At 46.2% G+C, this 13,985-nt stretch overlaps 1 protein-coding gene across 6 annotated transcripts in view; it reads right to left on the reverse strand.

The window, feature by feature from the left end:
* The window catches only part of EP400 (E1A binding protein p400), a 1,542,855-nt gene that overhangs the window by 1,218,906 nt on the left and 309,964 nt on the right, over positions 1–13,985 (reverse strand). For all 6 annotated transcript variants that reach the window (XM_069620067.1, XM_069620064.1, XM_069620063.1 and 3 more), the window contains one exon: positions 9,481–9,530. In XM_069620067.1, the coding sequence (XP_069476168.1) occupies positions 9,481–9,530 (50 nt within the window). The remainder of the gene's footprint in view (positions 1–9,480; positions 9,531–13,985) is intronic.

Below are 13,985 nucleotides of genomic sequence, written 5' to 3' on the forward strand. Positions count from 1 at the left end.
GGAGCCTCTGCCTCTATTCTTTCTGCGCTTCTGACCCCTCTGGGGGTAGTAAGTGGGGCTTGCAGCCGGTTGACTTGAGTTGAAGTTGCCCGTGTCGAAATTATTTGGAGCGGCGCGGGTGTGATGGTTTCTAATGTGCATTTCGCCTTCCGACCTATTTCCAACATGGCCGCCACTTCTGCACTAGGATAACGTCTACTCCACAGTCTAGTTGAGACTGATTCCAAGATGGCCGCCACAGCGGTTACCATCGCTAGCGTACAATGCAGGCTAGTTAATTCCAAGGAAGCCTTGCAACCTTCCACCATCACTTCCTGTTCACTCCCTTATAATCCAGCAACAACAGAAGGAAGATGCGTTGCTACTCTCTCAGGAGCCGGCACACGCTTCGTAAGTTCGCCTCACTAGGATTACGAAGACATTTCCTCTCAACCATTTTTTGTCTACTTTACTCACCTTCTTGTTCTCCATTCCTCCCTTTTATTTCAGAAGGCTTTACAGAACCTTTAATTTTCATTTCCGGGATCGATTCTATTTCTAAGCACGCTTAGACCCGGAATCTCCTCCATACCTCCCTCCAGGGAGTCTCTAGGTACTAATCTACTTTTCATCTTACTTCTTCAATCACTCCCGGCTATCGGACTTCTGTTTCTAACTCCTCACCCTTCCTTTATAGCAATACCTTGTTGGGAACCTCCAGATTTTCCTCATCCACTCAGGCTGGCTCAAAAGGACTTGGAAGTAAAAGGGTAGGCTTTCTCCTAGTTCATCCTACTCTTCTAGAACTAGATACATCCACCCTAAATCTTACGGGTCTTTTCTTTCCCTCATCATAGTGCCCTCTTACTTTTGCAACACGACGGAGATTCCTTACCTCTCCGCTCTCTTCATGTTTAGCACATGGTAAGCTCTCAGAACCCTCTATAGGAACTTCTCCTTTCCTTACTTTCAGGAATAACTGTGTTCATTTTTACCCACTATATTTAGCTCAGTTTCAAAGGCCTCTCGTCTAAAACAGCCAGAAAGAATACCCAGACCAGCTCTCACCGGGTCTCCACAGGAAGACAACGCCCACCAGCAGCTCTTCCAGGGTTTTATCCCCCACGAGGGTTTCCCTCAGAGTTTCACGAAGGACAAGCTTTTGCAGGTCCTTTGAGGAGTTCTCAGGGGGATTTCTCCTATTCTTCGAAGATCCACCAGGGTTTCTTCAGACATCTGTTCACCATATAAATCCCCAGGTAGGTGGTTTTTTGTTTCTTCCCAGTGTATTTCGGAACAATTTTGTTGTCTTTACAAAACAGTTAACAGTTAGCAACGCCTGTGTTATCTTTTGTTCCTAGTACTCTGGGAATCACAAGTCATGGATCAGAAACAAATTCAACAGCTGATTGCTGCTGTTCAATCCCTAACTACTGAAGTACAGCAGTTAAAGCATGAGAATGCCTCCTTAAGACAGCTCCAACAGCAAACGGCCCAACAGGCTGCAGCCCCTCGTATCCCACACTGCTCAGACGTTCCTCCAGGACCTTTACCAGGAGGACAGTTTGATGGTAACCCGCATACGGTTAAGGAGTTCTTGGACTCCTGCTCTGTGCAATTTGCCTTTAAAGCAGCTTATTTTCATACTGAGAGAGATCGTGTGGGATATATGGTCTCACAAATGACTGGACCAGCATTGGCTTGGGCAACACATTTAGTCACAAACAATAACCCTATTTTAGACTCTCATACAGCATTTTGCAATAGCATCCGTACCATGTTTGGCCGCCAAGAGATTCGTGTAGCGTCACAAGAACACCTCCTTGACCTAAAACAAGGAAGTTTAGATATTTTGGCTTACATAACCAAATTCAAAGAGATGGCAAGCGAAACCACTTGGTCAGTTGACGCTCAGGTCACACTCTTCAGAAGAGGTTTATCTGAAGACCTCAAAGACGAGGTGTCTCGGGTCCCTCGCCCCTCTACACTAACTGAATTCATCGCATTGGTAATGCAAATAGATTACCGTATGAAGGCAAGAGTAATGGAGAGAAAAAAGGGAAGGAATACACGAACTACGTTCTCTCCTTCTCGTCCTCAGTCCAATGATGAACCGATGCAATTGGGTTCAACAGCTCGAGGCCCCTTGACTCCCGAAGAGAGAAACCGGAGGAGGACCTTGGGTCTTTGCATGTACTGTGGTTCAAATAACCACACGGTACAAGATTGCCCAATTACACCACCTCGGCGTTCGGGAAACGCCAGCTCCCGGCCGTAAGGGGAACCACGGTACGTGAACCAACACCTAAACAGGGTTCCTCACAAACCTCTTACTCCTCCTTCTGTACTAGTCAGACCGATTCTCATATGGTGGTACTCTTGGTCTCTTTCTCCTTCGGTGATCGTCTACTACAGAACATACCGGCACTAGTGGACAGTGGAGCGGCCGGAAATTTCATTGATGATCAATTGGCCATCTCACACAGAATTCCCAGGTCCACTAAGGTAGAACCTATTCCAGTGGAAAGTGTGGATGGTAGCCCTTTGGTTTCCGGACCCATCAAGGATCAAACTAATCCAATCTTGATGATCTCTGGTCATCAAGAGATTCTCACGTTGGATATCATTCAGGCAGCCCATCATCCAGTAATTCTAGGATTACCGTGGTTAAGGAAACACAACCCGTTCATTAACTGGACAGCTGGATCTTTCTTTCTGGGGTCTGAATACTGCATAACCCATTGTGTCAAAAATCATACATCCACCCTAAATCTTATGGGTCTTTTCTTTCCCTCATCATAGTGCCCTCTTACTTTTGCAACACGACGGAGATTCCTTACCTCTCCGCTCTCTTCATGTTTAGCACATGGTAAACTCTCAGAATCCTCTATAGGAACTTCTCCTTTCCTTACTTTCAGGAATAACTTCATTTTTACCCACTATATTTAGCTCAGTTTCAAAGGCCTCTCGTCTAAAACAGCCAGAAAGAATACCCAGACCAGCTCTCACCGGGTCTCCACAGGAAGACAACGCCCACCAGCAGCTCTTCCAGGGTTTTATCCCCCAGGAGGGTTTCCCTCAGAGTTTCACGAAGGACAAGCTTTTGCAGGTCCTTTGAGGAGTTCTCAGGGGGATTCTCCTATTCTTCGAAGATCCACCAGGGTTTCTTCAGACATCCGTTCACCATATAAATCCCCAGGAAGTGGTTTTTTGTTTCTTCCCAGTGTATTTCGGAACAATTTTGTTGTCTTTACAAAACAGTTAACAGCGGGCTTGTCCTCGAAAGGACCGCTGAGAATTGTTGCCCCTCTGAAGAGGGTTTTTGGGAAATCCGGTGCAGCGACTTAATAGTCTCATGCTCTTTCTTGGCTGTCTCCAACGCATCGTCTACCGCCTTCCCGAAGAGGTTGGCCTCTTCTATGGGTTTGTTGATGGATGCCTGGGTCTCAGGCCCGAAACCTGACGTGCGCAGCCACGCGTGTCTCTTTAGGAGAGTACCCTGTGCGAGAGACCTGCCTGCTGTCTCTGCGGAGTCCAGGGGATTCTTTACAACATTTTGATTGGCAAGTTTGCCCTCCGAGACAATGGCGAGAAGCTTGGCTCTGGTTGGTTCCGGAACCTCCTGAAGGCCTTCTTTGAGTAGGTTCAATTGGGCGTCGACGTAGCTTGCAAGTAACGTCGTGTTATTGGCAATCCGGACGGTATAAGCAGCCGCCGACGTGACCCGTTTGCCTAAGGCATACAACCTTTTGGACTCCTTGTCCGGGGGTGACTCCCGTGGCAAGGGGAATCCCTGCTCTTTTGCGAGTGTTGGTCACCACCAGCGAGTCTGGGATTGCGTGCCCTTTGATGTAAAGCGGGTCGGCGGGGGAGGGCCGAAAGAGTTTTGACCCTTGGGTTCACAGCCCTCGTCTGAGCGGGTGTGAGTAAAGAAGGGGCCAGCCGTCTCTTTACAGAGCTCAAGAGAGGGATAAACTGGCTAGCCGGAGGCTTGTCATTAATAATGTTTTCTGTGAAATCCTGTTCAGGCAATGCCTCAAGCGTGGCAATTTTAAAGAATTCCGCTGCTTTTTTCAACGTGTTGTTGAAAGCCATTTGATCATCCACCGGGGGAGCCTGCCGAACCAGTGTGGATGGGGGAGAGTCGAGGCAAACTATATCAGAATTGTGATCGTCCTGCTGGGTGTCTTCCCAGTTGTCCGTTGCGCCTTGATCTTCCCCATAATTTTCCAGAAAAGAAGTCTCCTCTTCTTCTGTATAGATGTCTCTATACATGTCCTTCTGGACATCTTCTTGATAATCAACATAGTGTTGAACATCTAAGTCTACCTGAGCTTTTTTCGGCAGAGGTTGATCAGAAGCCCCGAAAACCTGCTGCAGCCGATCCATATACCCCTCAAATTGCTCCGTGGTCCACTTGGATGACCCAAATGGGCCCAGCTGAGCAGGAACCGGGTCCTCCGCCCTAAGGCGTTCAGAGGATCTCCTCAGGGTGCTTGAGAGGGGTACCTGGCTCTCTTCTTAAGAGTCCTCAGGATCGTCTCCCAAAACCGTGGAAAACCTTTCGGCGGATTGGCCCATAACTGTGGGCGAAACCGGTACTAGGCCCACCACCGTAGCAATCCTATTGATGCTCTTACTGATAGTTACCGAATCTTCGGGGGACAACGCCTCCGATGATGGCTTCCCGGGTAGAAGCCTACTCGTAGTTAGAGGCCTACTCGTATAGTTTTCTAGCCTGCACGGGCCTTGGAAAGCTTGAAACTCGAAGTTTCTTGATCAGAAACTTCGGCGCGTGTAGTTTGGGGAGTAGCGCCTTTGTTATGTTTATTAAGCCCAGTCATGCGCTGCTGCGGATGCGGGGAAGGCTTCCGAGCAGATCGATCCGATGACGCTTGCGCCTTCTTCGACGAGGTCGCTGAGGAGGGCGCTTCGGTTGTGCGCTTTGTGTGGTGCGATTGTACGCCCCTGTCACCGGGTGTGGTCCCTATAGCAAGACCGTAGTCGAGCCTACAAGGGTCGGGGACGGGCGTGGCGGCTCTAGAATCGTCCACCTCAAGGTCTACAACGTCCACGTTGGACATTTGGTCATCCGATGTACCCCGTCACTCTCGGTTGGTGTCGCGGCAGGGGAGGGAGGCTCCACGCGTGTCATACCGTACACGGTCCACCGCTTCAACCGGCGCTCCTTAAGGGATTAGGTTTAGGAGTTTATACGCCCAACACCACTTTAATGGGAGACAAGCGTACACGAAGTGTGCTCGTCCTTCCACGGATATCTGACCCTTCACAGAGGGCAGAATCTAAACGGAGTCCTTTCCATAGCAGAAGGGAAGGGGTGACCAGACCAAAAAGGAAAGAAGTGGAAAAGAGGAAAGACATAGCAGTATGGCAAACCCCAAGCCCACTCTCCCTACTGTGTAGGCCGGCCAGAAGGCCCGACCACGTGGAGGTCCGAACGCCAGATCTTAGGTGCCGGAATCCACAGCCGTAGACAGTTCCCCGTAGTCTTCGTCGAAGATGTTCTTGATAGACGAAGTGACTTAACAGGGATTAAACCGACAATTCAGTAAGATAAAGAATGTCTCATGAAGAGCTCCGCTATAGGGCGACCAGTATCTGGGCGGAAAGAAACAATCTGAGGGACCTCGGCGCGTGAGGGATTTTGGGTACTACACACATCACGATAGGGATAGTGTTTCAGACACGCCTATGCCGACGTCCCCTTTCGGTCCCCCGAAAGACAAGATGCAATACTCTGCGGTTACCACTGGATGTCGGACCATATGCACAGCATGTGATTCCAAGCAGATTAACAAGCATCAGAATCTTGGTTACAGGAATGCACCCAAAGGTGATTGGCTGCCTTGCTGTCCTTGGAGTACAGCCACCCTGCTGGGTGAGTAACAGCTAGGCTACTAATCAATGGGAGAAACATGGATAAAGGCAAGGTTTTTTGCTAGGAAGGCAGAGTCGACCACTGGACGAAGAAATCCGACAAAGAACTTTGAAGAGAAGCCTGCTGCAACTTCTGGACAGTTGGTTTGCCCAGTTAAGGCCTGCTGGAGTGCCGAAGCTCTGAATTCACCTCGACTAGAAGCCCTGCAAAGGACTTCTCCCCTTGGGTTGGTCGGACCAATCGACCCCAAGACAGACTCATCTGGAAATCCTCTCGGAGCTGGCTGTACTTCCTCTCCCTGGCAATCGGTTCCTGCAGCAGCAATGGAACACCAGAATCGAGTGTCTTGTCTAAGTCGGATCCGAGCTACATGAAGATCCTCCGGGCGCCCATGAAATAGGACTGGCCAAGGCTGAGCCAACTCAACAGAGTGCTGGTCCGCAGATGCGAGGAAAGCCCAGAAGGTATCCGAGAACCGCAGTGGTGCTATTCGTGAAAAGCTGAAACCGCAAAGTGTTGCTGATCTGAAGTTTTCCCAGTGCTGCCGTCAACCTTCAAACCGTAGTGCAGGAGTCCGCAGACGTCCTCCCTCTCTCTTGTCCCCATGACTGAGGCCCAGGAACAACAGGATCTGCCACACTAAAACTAGAACAGAACCCAGCTGGAACCAATTTCTTCAGCTTGCCTTGGTTGCCTTTTGCAGAGTTGCTTGCAGCTTTGCCCCTCACAAGCCTCCCAGCTTGTGGCCCAACAGTGATTTCATTTTCTACAAAGATTTCTAAAACATTGTGCAAGACTTTACTTACCTTCAAGTAGTGCTTCAGCTCCCCTAGACTTTGCTCAATTGGCATTGGCTGTCCTGGCTCCCTGAAAGACTCTTCACCTCTGACTTTGGGTTAATTTACTTTGCATTGGGGGGTTCAAAAGTACTTTCCTGCTTAAGAATATTTGTTAACCCTTGTTTTATTCCCTACCCTTTTCCTTTTGACACCAAACTCAGTATTGCTCTAAATGTGCCAGTGATATATCAATGTCCACAGTGTCCTAGTTATTTAATTCACTCCAGGGTGTAGGAAGGTTGTGTGCCATCACAAATGCGTATCTATTAATTGTTGGGGAGAATTCTCATAAATGTGTTAATTCCCTTCACCTTAAAGACCCCCAGCAACTTTGCTGGATTTTGAGGACTTGTTTTTTTTTACCTGGAGAGAGCGACCCTTTTTTCCACACATGTATTTTGATGAGTGTTTTACTCGTGTTCTTTGATTATGGGGTTTTAGATAACTCTAGGCATCATCTTTTCATGTGTGTCACACAGCACCCTCAGTGCAGTGACGCAAGGAAGCCTTTTAGGCTGTCCCAAAGTTTAAATACCTTATCTGGGATAAACTACTGTTTCCCAGAGAACATAAGGTTAAATTGACTTTACTAGTCTTTTTAAATTCTTAGACCCAGCACACACCATCTTACAATAGAGTGCTGGAGGGGTTAGCAAGTATCCCCGATGTCTAGAAACGCATGTAGCAGTCAAATGCTACACTTTCATATCGAAATGGCTGCTGGCAATGGTTTTACAACAAACAACCATGATTTTTCCCCGACCACAAACGGTAGCGTTAAATCACAGGAGCCATGTTTTTCAAGATGGCATCTGAGCCCCCTCTAAAAAAATATGACCGGGTCTTCTTTTTCACCGTTTCTTTTTGGAAAGGTCCTTCTAGAGTTTGTCTCTGCACACCAAACCAGGTTTGGTCCCTTTGTTCCTACGCCTTTGGCGGTCTTCAGGCATGAAGAGCGCCTCTGGCGCCAGAGTGTCTGGGGTAGGCAGGAAGTGAGGGAGGTGCCCAGAACTCTCTGTGCTTAGTCTCCTAGGAGACCCAAGTGCACTCTGTGGTGATTGGCTGGCTGAATATCCGGCAAGGACATCCACCCTGCAGGGTGAGTGACAGCTAGGCTGGAATGAATGGGAGAGAACTGAATAAAAGGAGTCTCTTGGCTTGGAAGGCAGAGTCGACCACTGGATGAAGGAACCGAAGAAGAGCTTGAATAGGACGGCTGCTGCAATTCCTGGACCATTGGTTTGCCCAGTGAAGCCCTGCTGCAAGTCCGAATCGACAAGTTTGCATCAACAGAAGCCCTGCAAGAACGTCTCCCTTTGAGTTGGTAGGACCAATCAACTCCAAAGTCAGTCACCTGGACATCATCTAGGAGCCGATTGAATTACCACAGAGTTGCTGCTGGAAACTGTATAGCCAGGGAGAGGAACACCAGATTGTGTGCGTTGCTTATAAGCTGACCAAGAGCTGGAGGAAGATCCTCCGGACTCCCAGGAAGCAGGACTGACCGAGCCCGAGACCCCGCAACAGGGTGCAGGACCCCAAAAAGCCAGGAAAGTCCATCTCGACAGCCAGGAACCACAGTGTTGCTATTTGTGGTAGATAGAAGGAGCTTAAACACTGAACAGCCACTAAAAGTGAAGTTTGCTGGTTGCGAGTTTTGACCGTCCCAGTGCATTGCAGGAGTCTCCCAATGTCCTCCCTCTTGTCCCCACGACTGAGGTCCAGGAACAGTGAGATCTGCAGCGCTGCACGGGAACAAGTCATCTGCTGCATCTTTTCTTCATTTGTAAAGGTACTGTACAACGTCTAAGAACTTGCCTCTTGCTGTAGAGTTGCTTGCATCTTCTACTACTCACAAGTCTAATCAGCTTGTGGCCCTACATGTGATTCTTCTTTTCTTCAAAGACTTCTAAAACATTATGCAAAGACTTTTCCATTTACCTACCAGAGGTGCTTCATCCTATATAAGACCTTTGCCTAGCCTGTTGTACCGAATTACTTTTTCTGGGGGGATCCAAAAGTATTTGCCTGCTTAAGAATAATTGTGTCTCTTGTATGCTCCAAATCTTTTCCTTTTGACTTCTTCCCATATGACTTTAAATGCAACAGTGATATATTAATGTCCCAAGGCCCCTAGCAATTGAAGTCACCTGAGGGTGTAGGTAGTGTCTGTGGGCCATCCCAAAGGGTATCTACTGATTTAGAGATATTTAAAGTGTGTATTTCATGAAGTGTATTTGAGTGTTACTGTTATATTGCTCCCTTATGAAGGCTTATTCTATCTGACTGATAAATTAATAACTAATTATTCAAGAAACCTTGAGTGTAAGTTTATTTGAATACTTGTAACTGTAAATCTCTGTGCAACTCCACTACAGTTCACATTGACCCCTCTTGAGACAAGCCTGGCTGCTCAACACGCTACCAAAACTGTGTAGTACAAGCTTATACCAAAGGTTAGGTTTCCTATACCTGTAGATGCTTATAGTGTTCGCAGAGTGTAATGCATACAAACTTTGCCTAACACTCCCACCATTGCTACACTGATTTGGGTTTTTGTTTTGGCAGGAACCTTGTCTTGCTAATCGGTTAGAATGGTTTTACACCGCTCACCAGAAGGCTGTATACAAATCTCCATAACACTTTGCCTTCTTTTTTGAAGTCCTGAAGGGGATGTGGTTCAGTTTCCAAAACTAGGTATGATGCGGAGTCATTTATAATTTTTAACAGGTTGGAACAAAGAACATATGGAAAGGCACTCACTGCAGTTGGTTCCGATTTAACACCAGCATCATTATTCTTCATTTCAGAGCCTACGAGAGAAAAATAAAGTTAAGCCAGAAATGAGTGATAAAAAAAAAAATGAAGCTACCATGATGCATAGAAAGCAATTATCAAAAAATATTATTTTAATTGTAAAGAAGAATGATTTTGGAGAAGGAAGCAAATGCTGGGAATGGGTCCGAGAGGGTTGATTGTAAACGTGTGTTAGTTAAGAAATTGTAGAGTCCAACTGGTGTGGGACATTACAATCCTTATCTCTTGGTAACCCACCTTTTAATATAGGCCTGTACTACACAAGTTGTTAGAGTGACTATCAGCCAGGCTTATCTCAAGAGGGGTAATGTGAGCTGTACAATGAAATCAGTAAATACAGGTATCCAAGTAAACTGACAGTTATGGTATAAAAAAATGTATACGTACACAAGGATAATTAGACAATCTTTAAAAAGCAGCAACTAATAGTAACATTAATGTAAAAGTTAGGATTCAGTTCAACAAGAGCAATAAAGTAGCTGAGTAAACTCTGTTTGTGATATATATATATATATATATTCCAGCACACTGACGTCATTTGAGGTCAGAATTGGCACTTATTTGTGATCACCATTAAAATATTGAGTTTTGGTAAGGAGCATTCTCAGAAATGTGCCAATTCTCCTCTACCTTAGAGACCCCCAGCTCTTTTGCTGGACTTTAGGACTTTGAATTTTCAACTTGGAGGGAGAGAGACCGTTTTCCCCACTCTCTCATGTATTTTTTTTTTACACTAGGACTTTGTGTTTCTTTTGACTTTGGAGCCTGACAACCTCCATAGGCATCATCTTTATATTGTGCCACACAGCACCTTCAGTGCAGTGGCACAGGGAAGTCTTGGATGTCCCAAAGGTTTAAACTATGGTTTCCAAGAGCAGTGAAGTGAAATTGACTACTTGCATTGTGTAACTTTCTAGACCCCGCACACACCATTTTACCATAGGGTGCTGGAGGGGTTACTTCGTATCCCTTTGTCTAGTTTCTCATGTAACATTTTTATGTTACCCTTTCTACAATTAATGGCTGGTGGCAGTGGTTTACTTTTTAATACCATTGTGTGTTTTTAAAATGGGCTGTGTTCACAGCTTCAGTATAGCACCCATGGGTGCCCATTTCATCAAAATTGCCTCAGTATTCTTTTTTCGACATTTCTTGTTGGAAAGGTCCTTCTTCAGATTTACTCTGCGTGCCAAACCAGGTTTGGTCCCTTTGCTTGTTTTGTCTTTGGCGGGATTCACGAGTGAAGCCCGCCTCTGGCTCCAGGATGTCTGGCAGGGACAGGAAATGAGGGAGGTACCCAAACACCTTGTGCTTAATCCCCTTGGTTACAGGCCAAAGGCAATTGGCCGGCTGGCTGTCCATCAAGGACAGCCACCCTGCTGTGTGATTCCACCCTGCATTCAACCACTGGACAAAGGAATCCGAAGAATAACTTGGAAGAAACAACTGCTCCAACTACTGGACCGTTGGTTTGCCCGGTGAAGCCCTGCTACTGTGCTATTCGCCTCGACTAGGGAAGCCCTGCAAGGACGACTTCTCCCTTCGAGTTGGTGGGACCAATCAACTCCAAAGTAAGCCCGTCTGGACATCCTCTCGAAGCTGGCTGTACTTCCACTGCTGCTGCTGGAACCGAAAAAACAGGGAGAGGAACACCAGATTGTGTGTGTTGCTTTTAAGTTGGACCTGAGCGCTAGGAAGATCCTCTGGACTTCCCTGATGCAGGACTGACAAAGCCTGATCCACCTCAGAGTGCTGGACCCCAGAAGCAAGGAAAGTCTGAAGTGGTATCTGAGAACCGCAGTGTTGCTATTTGATGTGAGGCGCTGAAACAGCGAAGGGCCACTGAATTGAAGTTTGCCCTATGTTGCCGCTGACCTTCCCATTGCAGAGCAGGAGTCCCCAGACGTCTTCCCGCTTGTCCCCACGACTGAGGCTCAGCAACAACAGGATCTGCAGAACTGTACAGGAACAGAATCCAGCTGGAACCAGTTCTTCTAGCCTTACTTGCTCTCAGTTGAGACCTTTCTTGGTTACCTTGCAGAGTTGTTAAAGCGTTGCCCCCCACAAGCCTCCCAGCTTGTGGTCCTTCAAGTGTTAGATTTTCTACAAACATTTCTAAAAACATTGTGCAAGACCTTTAACCTACATGCAAGGAAGATCTTCAGCTCCCCTAGACATTGTGCAATTAACATTGGCTGTCCTGGCTCCCTGAGACTCCTTTTTACCTCTAACTTTGTGCTTTGGCCTTTCCCCCAGGAAAGGGTTAACTTACTCCGCATTGGGAGGTTTCTAAAAGTACTTAGCTGTTTGTGAATTTTTTGTTAACTTGTGCTTTATTCCACTGTTACACCATACTCATTATTGCTCTAACTGTACCAGTGATAAATCAATGTCCACAGTGTTCTAGCTATTTAAGTCACCCGAGGGTGTAGGAAGTGTGTGTGCATCCCCAATGGGTATCGGATATAGAGCAACTAAGTGTGTTTTGAAGTGTATTTTAATTGTTACACATATTGCTCCCTTCTGAAGAAGGATTATACAACTGACTGTGCTATAAATTAATAATTGTTTTATCAAGAAACCTCGAGTGTTAGGCTGGATTGTATGCAGTACCCATAGGGTGCACTACAACAACCCTGACCTCCTGGCAGTAGCAACCCAACCTTTTATACACGTCTGTACTACACAGGTTGGTAGTGTGGACGAGTAGCCAGGCTTCTCTCAAGAGGGGTCATGTGAGCTGTAGGGGAGGAAAAGAGGTTCGCAGTGACAAGTATCCAAGCAAACACTTACACACACGGTTTCTTGATAAAACAATTAATTTACAAGTCAGTTAATGTAAGCCTTCTTCAGACGGAAGCACTATTGAACACCACACAAGTATACTTCAAAATTACACAATCTTAGTTCAGAATCAGTAAATACCCATTTGGGATGGCATACAGCAGAGACATACACCCTAAGGTGACTTCAACTGCCAGAGTGCTGTTGAAATTAATGGTTCATAGTGATAATGTCGAATTCAAAAAAGTTGAATACAAAAATGTCGAAAAAACAAATTTCGAATGTGTTTTTTTTTTTAATGGGGGGGAATCTCCCCAGTCCCCCGTTTATTTTTACTACCCAACCCCAAAAAATATACATTTAAAAAAAACACATTCCATTTTTTTCGACATCTTTGTTTGACTTTTTTGCAGTCGACATTATGACTGCACATCGAAATTAATATATTACTGTTGGCATTTAGAATTAGTTAAAAGTAAAAAGGGAAAAATTATTAGAGCAAACAAGATACCACAAATATTTAAGCAGGCAAACACTTTGATTCCCCAAAAAGAGTAATTCAGTTTAAAACAGACTAAGCCAAAGTCATAGGCAAGAGTCTATATGGGCTGAAGCACTTCTTTAAAGGTAAGTAGAAAAGTATTTGCACAATGTTTCAGAGGTCTTTGGAGAAAAAGATGAATCAATGTAGGGCCACAAGCTTTTAGACTTGTGTGTAGTAGAAGATGCAAGCAACTCTACAGCACGAGGTACGTTCTCTTCGACTTTGTAGTGAAGTGAAGACAAGATGCAGCAGATGACTCCTGTGCAGCTCGGCATCTCTCACTGTTCCTGGGCCTCAGTCGTGGGACAAGAGGGAAGACGTCGGTGGAGGGGCTCAGCAGGGGGAGGGGGGGTGGCGACTCCTGCAATGCACTGGTGTTAGGGAGAATTCCCATAAATGTGCTAATTCCCTCTACCTTAGAGCCCTCCAGCTCTTTTGCTAAACTTTGCGGCTTTAAACTTTTAAATTCCGTTTGTTTTCTGTGTTCATTTCTTTTGATTATGGGGTTTTTAGATAACTCAATAGGCATCTTTTCATGTGTGTTACACAGCACCCTCAGTGCAGTGACACAGGGAAGCCTTTTAGGCTGTCCCAAGGTTTAAATACCTTCTCTGGGATAAACTACCGTTTCCCAGAAAATGTAAAGTGAAATTGACTTTACTAGTCTTTCCAAATTACTAGACCCAGCACACACTAGCTTAGAATAGACTGCTGGAGGGGTTACATAGTATCCCCTGTGTCTAAATACTCATGTAGCAGTCACATTCTAACCTTTCCTATCGAAAATGGCTGGTGGCAGTGGTTTTACAGCCAACTACCATGATTTTTCCCGACTGAACACCAGTAGCTAAAAATCACGGGAGCAATGTTTTTCAAGATGGCGCCTGAGTCCCCTTTGTTTAAACAGGTCCCGGTCTCCTTATTTCACCGTTTTTTTGTAAAGGTCCTTCTAGAGTTTGTCTCTGCACACCAAACTAGATTTGGTCCCTTTGTTCTTACACCTTTGGCGGGCTTCAGGACTGAAGACCGCCTCTGGCGCCCGAGTGTCTGGGGTGGGCAGGAAGTGAGGGAGGTGGCCGAAACTCCCTGTGCTTGGTCTCCTGGGAGACCCAAATGGACTCTG

This window comes from Ambystoma mexicanum, chromosome 10, assembly GCF_040938575.1.
Source record: "Ambystoma mexicanum isolate Mex_15411 chromosome 10, UKY_AmexF1_1, whole genome shotgun sequence".
NCBI lineage: Eukaryota > Metazoa > Chordata > Amphibia > Caudata > Ambystomatidae > Ambystoma > Ambystoma mexicanum.